Genomic DNA, 21208 nt, shown 5'->3' on the forward strand with positions numbered 1-21208 from the left:
CACGTGCAATCGCTCCAGAACAGCTCTATCTGAACTTAAGGGATGCTGAATTATACACGCCCCAAAATACGATTGCCAAACTTCTGAATTCGTGTACTCATCGCAATAAAAAGACAGTTCTAGCTTCCATCAATATTGTTGTAATCAATGGTAAACGTGCTAAGAAATACCATTTGTCGACTATACTTTTCTAAATACCAATTCAAAGCGGTTGTTTTTATAAAAAAGTCCGCGTAGAAAACAAACCCAAATTAAAGAAACATAGAGTCATTATTTTACTTGTAATATTTAAGGGAAATTCCCTGGTAAAATTTTCCGTGTTTTATTATTTATTTTTGTGGCGGCAAAAATTTTGCAGACATTACCTCACTTAAAGCTGGTAATTTTGCCAAAAAAAAACAATTCTTTCGGGAATTAAAGAGTCTGCCAAAATAAATCATGAGTTCTAGCGACGAAGAGATCCCGATTACTGTTGTGAAGCGGCGAAAGCGTATGGTAAGCAGGGAGCAAGTAAATCAACAGGAGAGCCTTTATTCTGGAAGGGTGGTGCAATTGCTTCGAAAAACGGACGCGCAAATTTCGCGACACTTTAACAACAACCAAGGTTAATAAGTAGTAGTTTTTAATTGTTGAAACTTTGAACATAACTAAAATAATATTTGGGGCTCTGCCCTTCTCTTTCAAAACTTGTTGCGTGGAAAGTAATGCAAAAAATTAAAATAATAAGGTAAGGTTTATACAAATAGGGGCGCTGGTCCAGAATCCTACCACAACGCACATTATTTGAATTAAAGTGCGGGTTGGCATTTGGGTTTGGGTGAGTCAAGTATTATTATTAAATAATATATATAATAATACTTGACCCACCTTTACCCAAACGTTAACTCTCACCCTAACCCAAATATTGTGCATTGTTTGAATACCTGTGGTAGGACTCTAGACCCTGATTGCATTCCACTGCCTTCACGCCGGAGATCTTTGGCGTGGAATGCTAGCTAAAAACCCCATTGACGTTATTTGGCGTGGAATAAACATTTTGGCGTGGAATAAGTGAATTTACAAAAACTAATTGTCGTGTTTGGCGTGGGATTTTAACCGAAAAATATTTTGGCGTAAATCTTTGGCGGCCACATATTATAGAATACAGTCAGGTTCTAGACTAGTGCCCAAATACGGCATACCGCAACACACAATATATGGGGTAGGGTGCAGGTTAGCGTTTGCGTAGGTTAAGCAATATTACTAAATATAAATTGATCCACCCAAACCCTAACCCAAATAATGTGCGTTGCGTTATGCAGCATTGGTAGACTGTTTTTTTTTGGTACCTTCTACGTAACAATTACAAAAGCCTCAAATATTTTATCTTTTTATTGTCACTCGTCTGGAATCCCTAATTTAGAAAATTACTCACCCTAATTTAATTCGTGGTAGATTTCTGAACCCAGGTGTGCATAAAACCTTTAGTGCACACCTGAAAAGTGGCTTCTGCACGCCCGAGATCTCGCCAAAAAGTGCCATGAAACGCAATCTGGATTTCAGTCACTAGCTTTTTGTAGAAAATCCATAATAATAAAGGCTAATCAATTTGACAAAACATTATTCACCCTTACATTTTTAGTAGTTAAATATTTAACTAAATATTTTATTGTTTTATCAAACTTTGCAGATGCCAAAAAAGTTATCAAACATATGCCAATAGTGCTAAGTTCAAGTGACGATGGTAAATCGTCAGATGATGACATTATTGTAGTTAATGGAGGGTAAGACAAGGCATATATTGTTATTGTAAATAAATGCAATATTATGTCTTAACACAATTTTTAAATTGTATTTATTCTAAACTATTGATTATTGTGCATTTTAAACCTGTTGACTTACTGCATTTATAATTTCACCTTGTTTTCCACTATTCTGAAATTGATAACATTTTTTTAAATGATTTAAATCAGGGGCGTGCAACTGTTTATCGCAGCGGGCTATAATGTAGAACTATGATGGTTGTGCGGGCCGGACAATCGAACAACAGAAATATTTTTTAAACTTTTTTTTTTTTTTTTTTTTTTTTTTTTTTTTTTTTAATTTTTTATTGGAAAACCGTGTAGAATCAAGTTACTCATTAAGCGATTAATGAGATGTGTGATATCTTCTCTCACCAGAGATCTTGTTAGTTTTGGCAGAAGTGCTAACTCGAAGTTCACTTAACAAGTGCTCATCTGTGAGCTGATTCCTGAATTTTGTCTTGAACAGGCTTTCCTTTTTCGGCAATTGCTTTCGATAACTTTTAGCCCAGTTTTGTAACAAGCTCAACGTCTTTCTTATAACATTGAAATACCTCTTGTTGTTTGCTCAAAGACTTTTTCAATTGCAGCATTTGATCAATCGGCAATTGACCTACAACGCTATCATAATTAGCAGAGTGTTTTTAACTATAGTGTCCCTTAGAAATTATACTCTTTTATTACTGATATAACGTTTTGACAATCAGGCAAACTACATCTTGCTTGTTGAATTTCCACCTTTAATAATCAACCTTTCTTTTTTGCCAGCAAAACAAGGCAGTTTTATTACAATGCACACTATGACGCAATAATGGAGGTTCGGACAGTGTGACGTAATACAAATTGATAAATGCCAATGATTCCGTTACAAATAACTTCTTAAACAGTGAAAAAATTTAAAAAACAATGGGCTACTTGATGTAGTCTGTGCGGGCCACGTAAATAGGTATCGCGGGCCGTGCTGTGGCCCGCGGGCCGTATATTGCACGCCTCTGATTTAAATGGTATATATAGTTTTTGATTTTCCTTAAGTTTGTTTAGATCAATTTTTTTAAAAACATCTAACAAAATTGCAGCCTGTTTAGTAAAAGTATTAACAAATTCCAACAAGTTAAGTATTTTTCTGTCATAGAAGCCCCATAAAAGAAATGCCACTAACTCCGCCACCTTCTGAAAAGACTGCCATCAATTCTACAGTGGAGCGCAAAAGAAAACGACTTTTGCTGTAGGTTTTATGTGAATTTACACTCCTAAGATTTAAAAATATAAAGATGGAATATATTTGTGAAATTGACTCTAATGTAGATTTATTTAAGTTCTCCTTATGGACAATGTTGTATTGACTCCAGTTAATGACTTACCTGTTTCTAATCACGATTCCATTTTATTAATTTTTATTAATAAAATTTTTTTTTTTTTTTTTTAAATTTTTGCCTGGTAAATAATTTGATTGCTTTTTATTGTGTTTTGTAATTTTTAGTTATGTTACTGCTTATAGTTAGACGGTAGTACCAATTTTTAAGTAACATCATATGTTTATGTCAAATACTATATTAAAGTTGACTTGCTCTAATAATGACTTAACTGGTACTTATGCACTGATGACTTGGACTGGTAATTGACTTGTTATTTGTCAAACGACTGAACTTAGACTTAACTTAATCAGTGTTAATAGTTTTTAAAGATGCTTTAACCATTTGCATACATCCTAGACATATATTATCAGCTAAACTTTAACAAATTTGCAGAAATATTGGGACTATGCAGTCAAGTACAAATGCCGATGTCTCGTTAAATCAATCTGTTGAAGGTGAACATTTGTTAAATGAAGAGATGAATCGTTACATAGTTGTGAAGGTCCGATTTCACTCAACGGTGCACAAATTTCCAATCCGAATGGTAATATACTAAGTTTTACATTTACATAATCATAAAAACCTATTTTATCTGATATGGTATAAATGCAGATTTTTACCATTTTACAAAGAAAGGAAAAATAAAACAACTACAAAATAAGTGTCTTGTTTTTTGGCATTGTTTAGTTAGAGCGTGTTACCTCATTGAAAAATACGTGTTTAATTCCCCTACAACATTTTTTCTCAGTGTGCAGCAGTTATTTGGGAACTTACAAAAATAAAGCTTAACTCCTAACTTCCGTATACATTGTGAGGTATCTTCCTTAACATATATTTTTAGTTTATCCCAACTTAAATAAACCTGATCGTACCATATATAAGTGGGTTGATAGCAGTCTTAAGAAATTAATACTATTATTGCTTCCTTGAACTGTATTTTTATAAAAAAGATGTCTTTCTGTTCAAGGACCAAACTTTTAGCTGCATATTTGACCAGCTGGCCATTAGGAACAACATTAAAGGCAACAAAAAGCTTCTCTTGACGCTTCGCGATTGTACAATTTCACACACTGACACTCCTTCCAGTATTGGTCTTTCCATAGCTGACATTTTGGGTTGGTATATTTTAAACAGAAATGTGCATTGTTTTTTTTTTTTACTCTTTCGAAGGATATGTAAATTTTTGCACAATTTTTTTGTTTAAAATGTGATACATTTATTTTTACTTTAAAGCAAATTTTGGCCCAATAGCCTTGCAAACATTACCTTTGAACGTTTATTTTGATCTATTGGGCTTATTTAGGCATAGTAATGACACCATTTGGCAGGTTTAAAAACAATTTTTTTTAAAACGTCTGCAGTCCCGGTCAAGTCATTTCATAAATAACTAAGTCCAAGAAAAAAATCTTTTGCAAGAAATGCCAAGTCTTACCCAAGTCATCATTTTCCCAAGTCCAGTCTCAGTCAATTCATAATTACAGCAAATCAACTTAAAGTCTAATCTTTGTCATAAAAATTAGACTAATTAATTGCTAAACTTGTCTGATTATAAGCAATTACTTAAATAAAAAATAAATAAATATCAAACAAACGCAATATATAGAGAGTAGATTGGTTTACTTATAAAAATTAATAAAACCCAATTAAAAAAAATGATTTAATAACAACACTTAAATTTTCAACAAAGTTATTTGACAAAAGTCTTAGGTAAATCATTTTGGTCAAAAGACTAAAGTCAAGTCAAGTCACATAAAAACAGTGATAGTTATTATGTCATTGCCGTTAGGTCCAATCAAATCGTGGTCCTCTATTTCCAAAATATCATGTATCGCTTATTAAATAAACGTATCAGACATCCCTGGTCAAAAGGGTAGATGTAATGTAGGCATATTTAACAGCATTGACTGCCAACATATATTTAGGTCTTTTATCATTTTCTGTTTTAGATTGTGTGATTTTAAACGAGGAAGTGCTGTTGAAGTGTCGGCAATCGAGAAAAGACGGAAGCGATTGCTTGAAACTTCACTTTCAGTGCAAGTTTGAGAAAGCTAAAAAGACCTACAGTGTAAATAAAGTAAGTAGGGGGTGTTTCTTGATTTGTAGGGAAAAGCGCATGAAATTAAGCAATCAATTTGCTTTATGATGACCCTTTCAAGTTGTTGATAGTTAGGTAGATGGAAACCAAATAAACTTGTGAAATCCTTTTATTACTAGGCTAACACATAGAAAGTTGTCTATATATACAGCCTTCTCAGGGGTTCTTAAACTTTTTTTTTGCAGACCCCTAAACATAGCTTTGTCCAAGTCGACCACAGTCGGCGTGAATTTTTTTGAGATAACGTTTTAAATTGACGTCATAAACAAGTAGACTTAAGAAACCTGGTATTTTCATTTCAACAAACGTGGAATCGAATCGTTTTAATTTAAACTTTTTTCTTTAAAAAGAAATATTTTTATTTTTTAAATTATACACGAAGCTGTGCTGGAAAGTTTGCACGTTGTATATTTATTCTATAAAAAGGTTTAAGAATTTTTGTTCATTATAGTTAACTTATGTTGGCATCACCAGGTTAAAATTTAAGCATCAGAGTTGGTAAAATAAATAGTTAAATAAGTAGTAGGCTTTTGATTCACATTGCATATTACCATTTAGTTTGGAACAAGTTTTTAAAAACTTACCTAATGTGCAAAAAAGTACTCAAAAAAAAAATAGATTGGGATTTAGTTTATTGGGGGACTGAAATAAAGAAATGGTTTTAGAGTAACAATTATGAAAAACTTACTGAGACTATTTTTCAGCAATGTTGCATGTTATATTCACCAATACTTAAAACATAATTACTTTTTTAATACTGACAAATAAATATATGTAAAAAAGACAGGTCATCGTACATTACCTTGTAAAACCAAAAACGTTATTCTATCAAACAAATAATTTAGCCAAGTTAAATAGCACAGTGTTTAGTTAATAACAACTATTTTTCTCACAGCTGCAGCCTCTCTGCATCTCTTTACAAGATTACGCAAAAAGTGTTGGCTACCACCTGAAGCAATTGACCTTTCGCTTTGACGGCGACGCCCTCAACATATCGCAGACACCTGAAGAACTGGAACTTGAAGATGACTTTTGTATTGATGTAATGAGAAAAAAATTATGATGAAGCCATTCTGTTGATTGTTGTTTCTCATATTATCAAAATGTTTAATATTGTTCCCGTAACTTTCTACAATTCCAAAGAAGACATGATTATAAACTACCTCATTAGCCTTAGAAGTGAAATAATACGGAAAACTACAAATGGTACATTCATGTGTAAGCATATTCAGTATTCTTTATATAATGCCTATGTCTTATTGTAAAATGACAAGAAAAGTCTACAGTTGTGTCAAACATATTCTGTAAGATTTAACTTTTTTTTCTAATTTTATTATGCTTATTGTAGAAGAGGACTATGTAGTTAATTTATGTAAACAGTTAAACCTAACATGTAACATATATCTTCATTAGAATAATGTATTTATTAAGTTATTTTGAAGCAAACTTTATTTTTTTCCGTTTTAATATTGTTACTAAAGAAGAATTGTTTACCAACTACAGTTCTACATCTGTTCCACAATATAGTTGCGAATATGTTACAATGCTTTTTGCAGACCTGAGTTTTGCTATTTAAGTTGTATTTGTTGCTCAACATTTGCTACCAACTTGAGCCTTTTTGAAAACCTTTATTTATTTGTTGCTATAAAATGTTTTGTCTGTACAACATTCCTAATTATTTTTGATCAGAAAAGTCTGTACCTTTTTTGCACTTTGCATACGAACTGGCTATTTATTAACATTTTAGTTTTCTGATTTAAAATACTAGTATTAGTGGTAGAAAAACAGTATAGTAAGTGTTGGGGTTAGATAATACAATCGTAATTAGTACATGTCAGTCTTAACAACAACACATTTAAGACTTAAAAGAGGTAAAGAAAAAAAAAAGAATGTCAGCATATAATTTTGTAAAATCTTTGCAAACCAGGTTAATCTAGTTTTAAAAAACTTGTCAAGTTTAATTTTAAATTGCACTGATAGATGGAAAGGTATGTTATGCAACTCTGCTTGAGATTACAAAAGACCCCCAAAGAGCAATTTCTCTAGGATTATAAATCTACCTTTTTGATCACTTGGGGGTGTTTCTGAAAGAATGATTTTTGACTTTCCTAATGAAGTAGTCCTAATAAAAAATAGCAGTCTCTTGTTAGGAGTTTAATTTTTTTTTTAATTTTTACTACTTAAAAGCAATCGCAAATCGCATACAGTCAAATGATTGTTCGATTAAAAGAAAACAAATTTGACTAATAATTAACACTATATTGAAAACAAATACTCAATGTGAAGCAAAGACTGCCACTCAACCGTCTCTGTTGATTCACAACAATATACAATTTACACTTGAGCAAAAAGGCAATTACATTGGAGTTAACAACATAAACTGATATTCAGTTCGGGTTGAAGTTTCAAATTTACTCAAAGTAATTTAAAACAACATCTACTGGCTCACTGTATTACCCCGAGTTAGGCACTTACGTATTTTATGGCAACATAAACATTTCAATTAAACATCAAGTGAAGCGATAGGAAGATCTTGAAAGTGTAAAAAATAAGTTTGCAGTGTTTTGGAAAGCAAGAAAACAAAGAGGGTCTTTTGAATAAACGGACGAAAAATCTCCCAATTTTTTTTTTTTGGCGAGCTTATAACAGCTGGTGGTTTTTCATCTTCAAAAGTACGTCTTTTGTGGCGGAGCGTAGCGCTTGCGGCTTGCACTGCTCCTCAATCCAGTTTATAACGCCGTGCGAGAGATCTTGAAAGTCGTTTGTTGATACCGTGTTGCTAAAAGTGACAAAGAGTTGCTCCATTATCTCCTGGAAGACCCGGAACTTGACTTGCTCAGTTACGATGCCGCTTTTTTGATTCAAGCTTGACTGCTGCTCCTTGAGAATTCGCTCGTAGTTTTCCTTCATGATGGTGAGAGCAAGTTTTTCTTTGCGCAGCTTGTTCAGTTCGTCGCCCTGCTTCTTTTGTTGTTGCTGGAGAAATTCGATGTAGGACAGCGAGCGTTGTAGTACCACCGCTTTGGAGATCTTCTGCGAACTCACGGCGTCCGATTGTGTCGTGCAGTTTGGGACAAGGTCTTGAAGATCCTCATACCTGAAAAAAATTTAAATTTAAAACTAGAATTGCCCTTAAAATAATTGGAAAATTTTGTTCTTTTTTGTTTAGCTTGTCTACCACTTGGTGTTGAGTATGGAGAGTCAAGACTTCACCACTTTTGTTCAGTGATTTACTGGCCAGCCATTTTTTTAGAGGTTTGGGGCAAAGATTTAGTTGACCCATATTACAAAACTCGCTGCAAAGCTGAGCTTGCAGTGGGTTTAAACCGGGGTTCTATGGACTAAATTTAATTTAAATCTTTTTGATAGTAGGCTATTTAGACTCTTCACTTTCAGTGTTGTGCATTGATTGCCCAAAACACCAGCAGCAATATGATTTCACAGTGCTCAAAATATTGCTTTTCTGAGGTGTGATTTCCAAAAATGTAACATAAAAATTGGTGTTAATCTTGGGCCAAGGGCCAGTCTGAACTTCTTGGCACTTTAAGCTGAGATCACCAAATTTTCAGGTGTGCAATCCAGGTTTTATGCACACCTGATTTAAAAGTAGTTACGTCAAACAGGTAAAACTTAAGTGTGCGATGTAGTAATTCAAGTGTGAAAACTCCTAAAAAAAATCAGAAGTGCACCTGCCATAGAATGCAGACTGGTCTCTGAGGACATCATATTATTATCTCACCCTTTTCTGATCGCGTCTCTTCTTTTCTTCTCGGCCTGCGTGTGTGCTTCGCGTCTCCGCTCCTTGTAAGCGAGAAGCTTGTCAGTCGTTTCATCGTCCTCTTCATCCGTATTTGGCACCGACGAAGCAGCGCTTGACGGGTTCGAGATGTGCATCATGTTTGACGTGGTCGCCATTGCCATGTCCAAGTTGGCAGCGGTTAGATCGAAAACGTCGCTGTCCATGTAATTGGACCCATTTGCCATTTTTGTGTTGTTTTTTTTTTTTTTTTTGACAAAATGCAGTTAACTGTCGGCAGTCGATGAAGTGTTTTTTACGCCACGGTTATAATACAGAGTTAATACTGCACATTGGTTGCTTTTTGTACCGGAAAAATCATCATTGTACCAGGACGGCATTGTTTATTTCAAGTTTTCTTTCATTTTTTATCTAAGTCTGTTAAAAAATGTGTGTATGCTTTAGAAAAACATGTCATTCCTTTAGCTTACTAGATACAAAATAATGCACCATATCAAAAACAGAAGCTATACTAAGCAAGGATTTAAGTTTTGAAATTTTATACAAAAAAGCTGAGCTGGTCTAGATTTCTAACACTTTTTTGGGTTTGGGTGGGTCAATTGCATAAGAAATAAATATGTGGAAATAAAAAAATAATATTACTTATCAACCCTCGGAAGAAAACGTGGTAGGATCCTAGATCAGCGCCAAGGCGCTGGTCTAGAATCCTACCACAACGTTGAAATAATTATCAAGCAATGCATAATATGTGGGTTAGGGTGTCGGTTAGTGTTTGGGTGTGGGTAGGTCAAGTAATATTGTTTAACACTATTACTGGACTCACTCAAACCCAAACCGGCACCCTAACCCAAATAATGTTCGTTGTGGTAGGATTCTAGACGAGCGCCAAATTATTAACTAGGGCGCTTCGAATTATTCAACTTAAGCATTAAACAACACGCTCCGAGAAAATTTTCACGCTGCGCGCACGTTTTAATTTTGTTTCCCTAGAATAGATAAGTTGCCAAATACTGTAATCTATTGCGTCATGTCATAAGTCATTACGTCACGTTATTGCGTCACTCAAAGTCAAATAAAGAAAATGCGATCTTAAATTATGCTCAAAACGCGATTACAAAGCGCCATAAAGCATGCTAAAACTCTTTTTTTTTGTTATATTCAGACGCACTTGAAACTTTGTAAGTCTTCCGTTAGTCTAATAATTAATTATGAAACTGTGACGTCATGTTAATAAGTCTATTTCAAGTTCTAAAAAAGAGTGAAACAACCAAAACATGAAACATTATAAAACTTAAGAGACGTAAGTTCAAAAAGTAGTTTAAGTTTTTATTGCCTGTATTAAATTCAAATGCGTAAATATTAGGCAAGTTTACAAAAAGTTTAAGAAAAAACAACAAATATTTTAAACCTAAAATGGCGTCGAATTATCATTTGTGCACGAAATCAATCCCCTAAATAAGAACCAGTTTCAAAAAATCATTTGATTGTGTTTAACAATTTTGTTTATCAATTCATGTAAAGGTAAAATACTTCTAGCATTACTTGATGACCGCTTATACCCCACCTATTAAAAATAAAATTGTTAGTTTGTGAATAAAATTACCCTAAACTTGATGCTATTGTAAAACTTTTAACGTTTGTCAGAAAACTACCTAAAACTAAAACCCACGGTTTTTTAGTATTGTACTTATTTAGTATAATCAAAGAAATCTAAGCCAAAAATGCACATGTGCAAACCATTAAATTATAACTAAAATTTAGAAGATTTTTTTTGTAAAGTAGAATAGCACGCCACATTAAAAGCATTTTTTAATTTTAACAGACTTACTTCATACTATTGCCCTGAACATAAATCGCTGTACTATTATGGCCGATTATACTGAAAAAAAGTCCAGGGATGGGCAAATGCGAGCGGCCATCAACCAACAACTGGTCGAGACAGGAGAAAGAGACAAACTAAAGGAGCTTCTCCGCACACGATTGTCCGAATGTGGTTGGCGCGACCAGCTAAAGAAAATCTGCAAGGAGATTGTCCGCGAAAAAGGCCTTGAACATATTACTGTTGACGAACTGATTCAGGAAATTACTCCCCAAGCAAGACAGCTGGTCCCAGACAGCATTAAAAAAGAACTCTTGCACAAAATCAGAACATTTCTGGCCCAACAGGCCAATATATAGCCTTTCTTGCTTTGTTTATTTGCGTTTTCCGATTTTTTTGACTTGGGTTATCTTGCTCTCTCCGGACTAAAATATTGTGTATTAGTTCCTAAATATTTTTCATCATTTCTGTACTTAGATTGTTTCAAAAAATAAAGTTGAAATTTAAATAAATAGCATTCTTAATTGGGTTTACAATTTATTAGAAACAAATCTGATATACATATTAGTTGAATTTTTGGAAATGTATTTTGTGTTTGTAACTGTTTGTAATGTGCATAACCACAACTTTTTTTTTGCATTTTTCTAAAGCCATTTTGAGAATGGAAGCTTTTGCAGAATTTAAGATTGACAGTTTTGAACCTTTGCAAGGTCTGAAGCGATCGCCGTGCCCGAAATGCCAAGCATCGCGAATGTATTTTTGCTACAACTGTTACGAGTATGTTGCCAATATTGAAAAAAGCAAACTCCCAGTGGTGAAGGTAGGTATTTATTCTCATAAACAACACAGTACTTCTATTTAATTTGGAAACTTTTTTTTTAAATACTGGTTACAGAATTCTGAAAAAAAATTTTTTCATTTAAAATACAGTTTCTAAAATGCTGTAAAAATACATTAATTACTTTAAGTCCAAGTTTCCAAATGCTTTAAAGCATTTTCTTTAAAGCATGTTGATTTAAGGGTGAATTAATCTCACCTTGTCTACATTAAACAATTTTTTTATTAATAAGTTTTTTAGCTAAAATTTATGCAACTCCCCTTTAAAACTTTTTTTACGAAACATCAACATGTTTTTTTATAATCACCTGTTGATTTTGCAATTAGCTCCCGATTCCTTTGGATATAATCAAGCATCCAAAAGAGCTAGATGGCAAAAGCACGGCCATCCACAGCAAACTAATTGCTCGTGACGATGTTCAAATCTTCACTTATCCAACTATTCCTGATTACTCAAAAGACAAGGTAAGATTGGTGTCATACCCTAAACCAACCTTAGACAATTTTAATTATTATTATTTATGTGGTCATACATGAAAATAAAAGTTTTGCTAAATTAAAATAAATTTGAGTGACTGAATAAGGGGATATTAAATTTGATGTTTTGATAAAAACTTAGATTTAAATAAAATTTTGCATTCGTCTAATATATAAAAAATAGCATTTAAAATTATTTTATATGGCTTGCCTTGGGCATCTGTTATTCATTCCTGGTTTCACTAAAAATATTGTGTTTTTTTTGAAAATGTTGCATTTTTTTAAATTGACATTGAAAAGACATTTTTTCAAATGCATTAAGTTATAGGTTGTTTTGATTTGGAGTTAATGTAAACCTAAATATAATCAACAATTGTTTGCTTTAAAGACTATTTCTACTTTACTTAAACAAACACAAGTACATGAATCATTGATAAGCTGACAGTTTTAGTTCTCATTTTTTTTTAAAAAAACAATATTTTTAGGATGTGTTACTTGTATTTCCCGGTGAGACCGCCCACCCACTTCTGTATTATTCCAGAAACAAAAGTGACAAAAGTGTGACAGGAGAAAAGAGACCTCACACAGAAGACAACAAGTGAGTTTTAGAATTAAAATTATTATTTTTTCAATTTATTTGACCATAAAAACGAAACAAAATTTAATTTATTATCATCTTAAAAAGTAAAAATGATTGTGAGGAATTCATGTCCCATATTTGATCTCCCTAATTTGCCAAATGTTAAGCCTGCTGATCAGTGTTGTTTATTTAAAATAATTTAGGACCAGTCATTTGCATCAATGATTTAAGTTAAGGGTCTAAAAGTCATTATAACACTGCTGTTAACAGCAACTAAAAATTGTCAGATTAAAAATCAAAGAACATCATTAATGCTTTATAGATATTAAATGTTTTTTATATTTATTTCTAGTGACTTTAAGCCAGGGGAAGAAAATGGAGATTGTAAACCGCCACCAAATAAGGAAATACGTTTAGCGTTGAGAATTGACAATTTTGAGAATGATGACCTATTAAAAGGGAAGAAACAACACATGTAAGTTTTGTTTTGTAATTTTTTAGATTAGGAAATAGTTATTATAGACAAATTTTTCTCAATAAATCTTCATATAAAAAATAGATAATTTGCCTCTCTAAATTTAAAAAATAGGTAATTAGACAAAGCTACCTTTAAAATTGTTTGCCTCGTTGAATTTAAGAAATAGTTAATTCGGATCTTTAAATTTAATAGGTAAGTTAAACTGGTTTAGATTTAATTTATTTCATATTACCTGACACTATATAATTAGTAACCCTTTTTACATTTAATTGTATTTTATTTCAATTTATGTTCATGTAATGAAATCTTGCATCCTTGATCTACTCAGGACTTAACTACTCGTGTTTTAATATATGTGGGTTTAAATAATGATGCTTGCCTGTTTTGCAGAGTGGAAAAACTACAACCCTCATTTAATCAAGAGCCAACATTTAAAAAGATTGTGCTTATTGACAGTACATGGAATCAAGTTCATCAGATTTCTAACGATGAAAGATTAAAAGGTTGCTTTTTATCACTGTAATAAAAAAACCTATTCCATAATTTACACACCATTTTAGATCTGTTTTTTGGCTTGTTGAAAGGCTTGTACCAAAAAGTGAACTGGTTTTATTTAAATTTTAATTGGTAAACTGAAATGCAAAAGTATTTTATGCTGTACAATGTACAATTTTATATATGTTTGGTTCAAATATTTTTTCTGTAAAAACACACTTAAAGTTTTTTTCATCCCATCCTGTAGACATACTGAAACGACTTTTTATGCGAAAAAATTGCAAATTATTTATTTTCAGGAATGCGCAGAGTTGAATTAACGGAGCAAACTACAAAGTTTTGGCGAAAACAAAACAGTCTTCCAGACACATACCTGGCAACCATAGAAGCAATCCACTTATTTTACAGACAATATCACCAGCTATTTATCGGAACATATACAGGACAATACGACAACCTTCTGTTCTTTTTTAAATACTTTTATAACATGGTGAACGAAAATAAGGCAAAAAAACAGAAAATATTTAAAAACCTTAAGCACAATACTTGATTATGCTTCTTCATGGCCATTTAAATAAAAAGTAGATTTCCTAAAAAATACAATTTTGGTTTGATTGGTGTAGTAAAGTATTTTCTATATTGGTCAGTTATATTGCGTATTTTTAACGGAGTAAAATAGGATACCAAGAGTTTATTACGTGTGGTGCCACATCCACTTAGTTGTTGAGTGTGTTAAGTATTTTCTATATTGGTCAGTTATATTCGGAATTTTTACCGTAGTAAAATAGGATACCAAGAGTTAATTGCCAGTGGTGCCACATCCACTTATTTTTAGTGTATTACTTGGTCGTTTGTATTGGTAATTAGTAATTAAATGCTTAATGTTGAAGACAAAGATATGCAAAATGTTTCAGATTAAAATATTGCAACACTCTTAACTAGGATTTGCAGTAAGCGGTAAGTCATAGTGAACAACATTAGACGAACAAACCACTTAGTCTTCCAATAGACCAAAAAATACTATTCTCGTCGTAAAATGTTGGAAATTGTCCCATAGAATTCAAAACACGCAAGGATACAACATGGCGTCAAAATATGAAACCAACGCGTGAGATAACTCTTGGTTCTGCATGTGTCTGTGCATTGCAGAACGCTTTCGTCAGTTAATGGAATATTGATTTCGGATTTTAGTCCTTTAGCAAAAAGATGTTCTAGATTTAGAAGTAGCTAGACTGTTAAAGTACTAAATGTCGCGTTTTCAAGTTTAAAACATCAGCATACATCATTCCCAAGGCGAATCATGGCCGTTCTTAGCGTGTTAAGAAAATGCGGGCGTCTTGTAATGGGAGCAGTTGCGGCTACGGTTATGTTTGCAAGTTCACCTGTGGTGCTAATACTTCACACTGGGTAAGTTTTATGTATGAGTGAAATAAAAGGTGTATTAATGCAATAGTATGTGACTAACGTGGATTGTAGTGGTCTGGAGTTACTTTAAGTGATTGCTTTACTGTCTATAGCTCTGTTTTACGCCGTCATATAATTATTAAACCATAGAATTTTTTTTGATAGACGGTGTAGGATAAATCAATTGAATGATGTTTTTTTTAAGTGATAAAACATCGCTCAAAATTAATATGCTTTTATAGCCCAGTCTGTATCCTGGCTGCATTTTGCGGTAGGTGCACAACCGACAATTTTTTGAAGACATTTGTATACCACAAAAAATATTGGCTCACTAACGAGCCAAATTGGTATATATTAATGCATATTGGCTCAAAGTTACAACTTTGTACTCATTTTTGAGTACAAAATATTATGGCTCAATAGCACCCAAATTTTTTGGCTTATTTTGAGTCAGAATTTGGCTAAGAAGTGCGATAAAATGCAGACTGAAATTAACCTATGATTAGCCTTAATTACTGGACTTATGTTGACTATATCAGCTTAACACTTTTATAAAAGCTATAAACTAAGTCAAAGTTTGAAGAATTTTGACGTACCTTGACCTGGATATGTGTATTGCAATTTGTCAACTATTTTTTGCAAAAATTAACTTCTTTTTTAGGTGGAGGGTATTTTCCATTGTTCTACCTCGACGGTTTTATTATTATGGAGATGATTTTCTTTGGGGAAGTTACCAGAAGTTGGTCGTATTTTGCTTTGAACACTTAACAGGTCAGTTGAAATCATTAAATGGAAAGTGGCTTTATTTGTCCACGAAGTTAATTTAATACAAAATAATATCTAGTTTTAGCCAAGACATCATTGGTAACCGAAATAAAACGGCTTATTTAGGATTATAGTACAAACAAGGCTAGAAAAACAAGTAGCCTGTGGTGAGGTTCGAACTTACAAAAACATCCGGGGCAGTTGCTCTACCAATTGAGCTACACACTTTCAAAGGGAGCGAGTCTAGAAACAACCATATAACTCTTGGCTACTGCATTCTGTTTATACAAAGAGCCTCAATTGAATGGGATCAACAGTCCATATTTAAAAGGGCCTGGTCACAGAATACACGTTGTGCATATAACTGTTTCAGTTGGTCAGAATTAACAGAGCATTTGCAATTTCTAGATAACCTGCAATTTTTCAAATCATTTTTTGTTTCCAGGTGTCACCATTAATATTCACGGAGAAATACCTGCTGAAAAAGAAAACAACATTTTCATTTGCAACCACCAGTGTACCATGGATTGGATTATCACAGATATTCTAGCTGCAAGGTAAAACTAGACAGGTGTAGTGATGTCCAAATACTTAAGTTTTCCCCCCATACTGATATTGGTATGTTGGACAAAAGTCCATTCAATCAGATACAAAATGACGTCTTACTCTGCTCAAACGAGCACAATACATGATTATGAAACATAGAAGTGAGTTCAGTTACCTATTGATTTTCCTTTTTAGGTGCTTTCAATGGGTAATTATATCTAAAATAATTAAAATAAATGATTAACACCGATACCATCACTTGCATCTGGTATTGGCTCCGATCAATATTATTGGATACTATTATACCTATGAAGAATAGTTTACTGAAAACTCTTTTTAACATAGTTTGGTGGTCTGTATATATTTTAAAACATGCAGCACAGATGTACTTTTTCCGTAAAATGAGCCGGTACTTAGATTTGGAGCATAATGGTTGGAGGTTGTAGTAATATGTAATAAGAATAACAAAGCCCATATAGAAGTAGGTAGCATTTTGAATGTTACAAATAACTCTTTCATTTGACTTCGGTATGGGTTTTGATCTTCTTATTATGTCATTAACTCATTATTTAGGTCTTGTTAAAATTTATGCAAATTAAATCCTGTCAACAACTTTATATATATATTTAAAAAACTTTGATTTTTTACAAATCCTAAAACTTTTTTACAGGCAAGGTATGATCGGCAACCTGCGATACGTTTTTAAGAACGCGATTAAGTACCTTCCCCTCTATGGTTATGTGTTTGGGGTGCACGGCGGAGTTTTCGTGAAGAGAGATGGAAGTTACAATGAACGTAACATGAAGAGGGTGCTACAAAGACTCACGGATTGGTAAATCCTAAATGATTTTATTTTTTATTTTTTTGTTTTTTTAACAATTTTAGTTTTACAACAATTTTCTTTTATTTGGCCCATTTTTCAAGAACAAATTTACATTAGTTAAACTTATTTTTTATCATTCATCATAAAAAAGTCCAAAACAAATACCTTTTTCCGTCGTAGATATGCAAATTTTATTCACAAATCTACTAAAAACTCAAACACAAAGTTTGTAATCTATGTTAAAGTTTTTTTGCTTAACAAACATTTAACCTGAAATAAAATTGAAATAATTAAACCTAAATCTTAACTTAGGTCCTTTGTTGGGCAATTTCTGCTTATCATATCTTAAACCCTGGTAAAATACCAAACTTAAGTACACATGAATGTGTTTGTTTACCAAGAAGCATATTTGTCATTCCAGCAAGGTCGACATGTATTTTGTGGTCTTTCCTGAAGGAACAAGATTCTCCTTAAAACGAAAGGGACTCTTGGCCAAAAGCCAAGCTTACGCCATTGAAAATGATCTACGACCTTTAACACAGGTTAGACGTTTCAAATTTGTAGCAATTTGTTTTTAAATTTTTCTTAACCACAACTATATACAACATAGTAAAGTACGTTTTAGAAACCAGGCGATTTTTGTCACACAAGGCAATAAAACATTTTCTCAGGTTTTAACTCCACGGGTGAAAGCATTTCACTGCGCTCTGACGTCAATGAAGTCCTACGTCAAAGCGGTTTATGACGTCACGATCATCTACGAATCGGCCGACCACCCTAAAGAAGGTGAGATCGATTGTCAGTCCGAGTTTAATCTGTGTTTTTGTTGCAGAAAAATGAACGCAATATACACGGGGAAAAAATGCCAAAAAGTTAGAGGAAAACAACGTCATTTGCTATCGGGCCGAGACACTTGCTCAAAATATCGGGCATTTAGTATCGGAATAGTTTCGGACATTCAATACTTCTTTCTCAATCTAACTTTATTTAACATTTTCCCGAACACAGTAATGACGTCATTTAGTATAGGACTGGATCGCGATACTTTTCCTTAAAATATCGGTTACGGAATCGAATTCAACTATCGGACATTTCCTGTTTCTCAATCTAACCTTATTTAACATTTTCCCGAACAGCCGGCCATTCAAAAAGTTCTTTATTAACGCGCAAATATAAATTCAATGAAATTTAAAGAATTAAAGGCTTTAGGACAACGGTGACATTAATACCGGGTACACTACAGACCTTGTACTACTAAATGTCGGCAAACTATGAAGCAATAATACTAACTTATTCCATTTCCAAAAATTCCGGAAATTTTGCCAAAACTGTATGGTATACTTAATAAAGGAATTGTGAGCCTTGGTAAAATAATAATAAAAAGACATCCCCAGTTTCTCAATCTAACCTTACGTAACATTTCCCCTAACAGCCGGTAAGCGCAGCCCAGCACCAAACATGTGGCAGTTCCTAGTAAGCGACCGTCCTTCGCTCCATCTGTACTTCGAGCGCATTCCAATCCAATCAGTGGCCTCCTCGTCACAGCGCGCCACCATGCGGTGGTTGCACAACAGGTTCGCGCTCAAGGACGCCATCGTGTGTCGACATTTCGGCATCGAGCCTCAATTCGAATCGAAGTCCAACATCGCTGGGGTTGTGACTCAAACAAAGGCCCAGTTTCGCGATCCGAAGTTTCCCGAACCCAAGGTTTCGCGCCTGCCCTTGAGCGCCACCTTGCCGCATGCTGCCTTCTATACAACGGCGTTGAGCGGAATGCTTTGGCATCCCGAAGGTAGACAGTGTTACCTTAGTACGCTGTTTGGAGGTGGCTTGCTGGCGGGATGCTACGCCAAGCTGTTTTTGTAGCGTTTTTGTTGATTTTCTATTTATGTGTCTTGAAAGTTTGAGGATTGGTCGAACGACAACGTCGTGTTTGTCAATATTTCGCCACACCGGCTTTGGTTTTAGCTTGCGAGTATTTTCTTTGGTGTGAAAACAAGTAAAAAAATAGGGTTACTTTAATCATTAAATAACATTTCAAAACAAGGCAACTTAACGTATGACACCGTGAATACTGTAACTTCTTGTTTGCCTTCAAGTCTCATTTTTTACATAAAAATGTGACTAAGTTGATAAACATTTCATCCCAATGTTGTAAATAAGGAATTAAAATTATTTCCAGACAAAATATTTCAGATTCATTTTGCATATAAAACTGCGATTCGTTGCTGTATTTTTTTTAAATACATAGAGAAATAAAAGAATATATACCACAAACCTTACAATAAGGGACACAGAACTAACTAGTTTTAAAATTTCCTGCCTGCTTATTTGTAAAACAAATAGGTTATTCTTGACAGAGAAGTTCCACTCAATGTTGAACAGCAACTCACAGTTTTAGAGTACGAGCTGGAAAACTTGAAAATCTTCCTTTTTAGCAGTGAATCGCACCCTCGTATATTTCCACTTGCAACTCAAAGTTCGGTTATATGCAATCTATCATTCGACTGATGTAGTACAATTTATAAACATATCTTCTGTCTTTTGTTAATCTGTCTTGTGAAGACTTAATTTGTTTATGTTGTTATGAACTTTTCATTACAGAACTTATTTGATTTAACCTTTATGCCGGAATTAAACTGGATTATTGTAAAGGGGCGTACCTACGATATGCCACGCCCACAAATGACGCACAATCTAATGCAAAGTATTTGTGGCATTTTTGTCAGTCGAATAATTGTGGTTTAAGTAACCGATAAATATACAATATTCGCTTGACCATTTACACTGACATAACGTCTTACGTCTTACGAAACATCTTTATGAGCAGAAGAACAGCTAACAAATTTTAACTTAAAGGTATTTTTTGTCGAAGCACCAACTCAGCAACTCCGTTACAACTCGTAATCGTACTTCGTGTTTTAAAACGTTACGTTTCTGGGTGTTTTAAGTGTCCAGCATTACATATCACGTAACTGGTATCTAAATATGACAAAGCCTCGATCAATTTTAAGTTTTTAGTTTTGCCTGGATCGATAAAAATGACATGTTAACAGAATTCGGTTGGCGCTAATACCTATTCCAAAGGAATTTAATTCATATTTATAGAAACAAAATTATTCAATGCGGTAATTTATGGGATTTTAAAGAAAACTATACTTGGCCTCGAGTTGCATAATCGGTTTCTTAATTCTATGAAATCAGGTACAAAATATATGAAATATCTAATTATATTATTAAAGAAGTAATTCTTATTGTCAGATTACGTGTGTTTGTTCGTTTGCACATCGCCTACTATATTAAGGCGTGGTGAATTTGGTGTTTTACATTATTTCAATGCGCAAATATGTAGCAAATTACGGCTCTTATCCCCATTAAGTATAATGTCGCTTAACGTTTAAAGCTATATTATGTAAGTTGTCGTGTCGTACAATCGGTTGTTCTTATGCGCTGAAAATGACATGTGTCGACATAATTCGGTTGGCGGTGATACCTATTCCTAACAACCTTATTCATTATTATATGGAAAAAGGTATTTTAATCGGCTTTAAAGAAAAATATACTTAGCTTGAATCACGTAATCAGTTTCTTAATTCTACAAAACCAGGCACAAAATATATGAAATATTTTTAAAGAAATTATGCTATTTGTCAGGTTACGTTTGTATAATGTACGTCCGTGTGCACAGCGCTTATGGTAGGGCTTTGTGAGTTTGGTGTTTAACATTATTTCAATGCGCAAATATGTAGCAAATTACCACGCTTAGCCCCTTTTTTGCTTTTTTGCTATTATGTAAGTTGTCGTGTCTTGTATCGCGCTGCTACTTTTATTTTTACTATAAAAAAAATTTTACGATATCTCCGAAAAGCTCGCGTCAGCACAATTTGTAAACTTCGTACTGCGTTCTAGTTGTTGCGGTTCCAAAAAATACAAAACTTCATCTTTGATCTATATATTGGAAAAACTTTATGTGTTGAAAAAGTAGTGATTTTGGTG

General features: G+C 33.4%; 5 protein-coding genes across 5 annotated transcripts; 4 read left to right on the forward strand and 1 right to left on the reverse strand.

The window, feature by feature from the left end:
• The first annotated feature begins 438 nt into the window (after nucleotides 1-438).
• On the forward strand, nucleotides 439-6893 carry LOC146135209 (NFATC2-interacting protein-like). The gene is made up of 7 exons (XM_083395706.1): nucleotides 439-604; nucleotides 1670-1763; nucleotides 2914-3006; nucleotides 3530-3680; nucleotides 4104-4251; nucleotides 5083-5210; nucleotides 6127-6893. The coding sequence occupies exons 1-7, from the start codon at nucleotides 439-441 to the stop codon at nucleotides 6292-6294; spliced, it is 948 nt and encodes a 315-aa protein (XP_083251832.1). The 3' UTR covers nucleotides 6295-6893.
• A 493-nt stretch (nucleotides 6894-7386) lies between these two features.
• Nucleotides 7387-9439, reverse strand: LOC146135210 (max-like protein X). Its single transcript, XM_083395504.1, has 2 exons — nucleotides 8971-9439; nucleotides 7387-8328 (listed from the first exon to the last, which is right to left on the reverse strand). Exons 1-2 carry the CDS (start codon nucleotides 9213-9215, stop codon nucleotides 7872-7874), a joined length of 702 nt encoding a protein of 233 aa, XP_083251630.1. The 5' UTR covers nucleotides 9216-9439; the 3' UTR covers nucleotides 7387-7871.
• A 1033-nt stretch (nucleotides 9440-10472) lies between these two features.
• On the forward strand, nucleotides 10473-11457 carry LOC146135211 (transcription and mRNA export factor ENY2-like). Its single transcript, XM_083395398.1, has 2 exons — nucleotides 10473-10509; nucleotides 10811-11457. Exon 2 carries the CDS (start codon nucleotides 10855-10857, stop codon nucleotides 11164-11166), a length of 312 nt encoding a protein of 103 aa, XP_083251524.1. The 5' UTR covers nucleotides 10473-10509; nucleotides 10811-10854; the 3' UTR covers nucleotides 11167-11457.
• On the forward strand, nucleotides 11418-14237 carry LOC146135212 (tRNA-uridine aminocarboxypropyltransferase 1-like). Its single transcript, XM_083395397.1, has 6 exons — nucleotides 11418-11627; nucleotides 11972-12109; nucleotides 12607-12719; nucleotides 13054-13176; nucleotides 13570-13682; nucleotides 13974-14237. Exons 1-6 carry the CDS (start codon nucleotides 11418-11420, stop codon nucleotides 14222-14224), a joined length of 948 nt encoding a protein of 315 aa, XP_083251523.1. The 3' UTR covers nucleotides 14225-14237.
• Nucleotides 14238-14848: 611 nt separating this feature from the next.
• On the forward strand, nucleotides 14849-19726 carry LOC146135213 (1-acyl-sn-glycerol-3-phosphate acyltransferase epsilon-like). The gene is made up of 7 exons (XM_083395656.1): nucleotides 14849-15081; nucleotides 15740-15849; nucleotides 16289-16400; nucleotides 17060-17221; nucleotides 17634-17754; nucleotides 17884-17998; nucleotides 18645-19726. The coding sequence occupies exons 1-7, from the start codon at nucleotides 14975-14977 to the stop codon at nucleotides 19076-19078; spliced, it is 1161 nt and encodes a 386-aa protein (XP_083251782.1). The 5' UTR covers nucleotides 14849-14974; the 3' UTR covers nucleotides 19079-19726.
• The last annotated feature ends 1482 nt before the right edge of the window (nucleotides 19727-21208 follow it).

Source organism: Ascidiella aspersa, chromosome 8 (assembly GCF_963924565.1).
Source record: "Ascidiella aspersa chromosome 8, kaAscAspe10.2, whole genome shotgun sequence".
NCBI classification, from domain to species: domain Eukaryota; kingdom Metazoa; phylum Chordata; class Ascidiacea; order Phlebobranchia; family Ascidiidae; genus Ascidiella; species Ascidiella aspersa.

Coding starts and splice junctions, on each gene's coding strand:
- LOC146135210 (XM_083395504.1), bottom strand. CDS start 9,215: ATGGCAAATGGGTCCAATTACATGGACAGCGACGTTTTCGATCTAACC. Junction 8,329..8,970: donor AGAGACGCGATCAGAAAAGG/GTGAGATAATAA, acceptor AATTTTTTTCAG/GTATGAGGATCTTCAAGACC.
- LOC146135213 (XM_083395656.1), top strand. CDS start 14,975: ATGGCCGTTCTTAGCGTGTTAAGAAAATGCGGGCGTCTTGTAATGGGA. Junction 15,850..16,288: donor TTGCTTTGAACACTTAACAG/GTCAGTTGAAAT, acceptor TTTTGTTTCCAG/GTGTCACCATTAATATTCAC. Junction 16,401..17,059: donor ACAGATATTCTAGCTGCAAG/GTAAAACTAGAC, acceptor ACTTTTTTACAG/GCAAGGTATGATCGGCAACC.
- LOC146135212 (XM_083395397.1), top strand. CDS start 11,418: ATGTGCATAACCACAACTTTTTTTTTGCATTTTTCTAAAGCCATTTTG. Junction 13,177..13,569: donor AAAGGGAAGAAACAACACAT/GTAAGTTTTGTT, acceptor CCTGTTTTGCAG/AGTGGAAAAACTACAACCCT. Junction 13,683..13,973: donor TAACGATGAAAGATTAAAAG/GTTGCTTTTTAT, acceptor ATTTATTTTCAG/GAATGCGCAGAGTTGAATTA.
- LOC146135211 (XM_083395398.1), top strand. CDS start 10,855: ATGGCCGATTATACTGAAAAAAAGTCCAGGGATGGGCAAATGCGAGCG.
- LOC146135209 (XM_083395706.1), top strand. CDS start 439: ATGAGTTCTAGCGACGAAGAGATCCCGATTACTGTTGTGAAGCGGCGA. Junction 605..1,669: donor ACACTTTAACAACAACCAAG/GTTAATAAGTAG, acceptor CAAACTTTGCAG/ATGCCAAAAAAGTTATCAAA. Junction 1,764..2,913: donor ATTATTGTAGTTAATGGAGG/GTAAGACAAGGC, acceptor TTTCTGTCATAG/AAGCCCCATAAAAGAAATGC.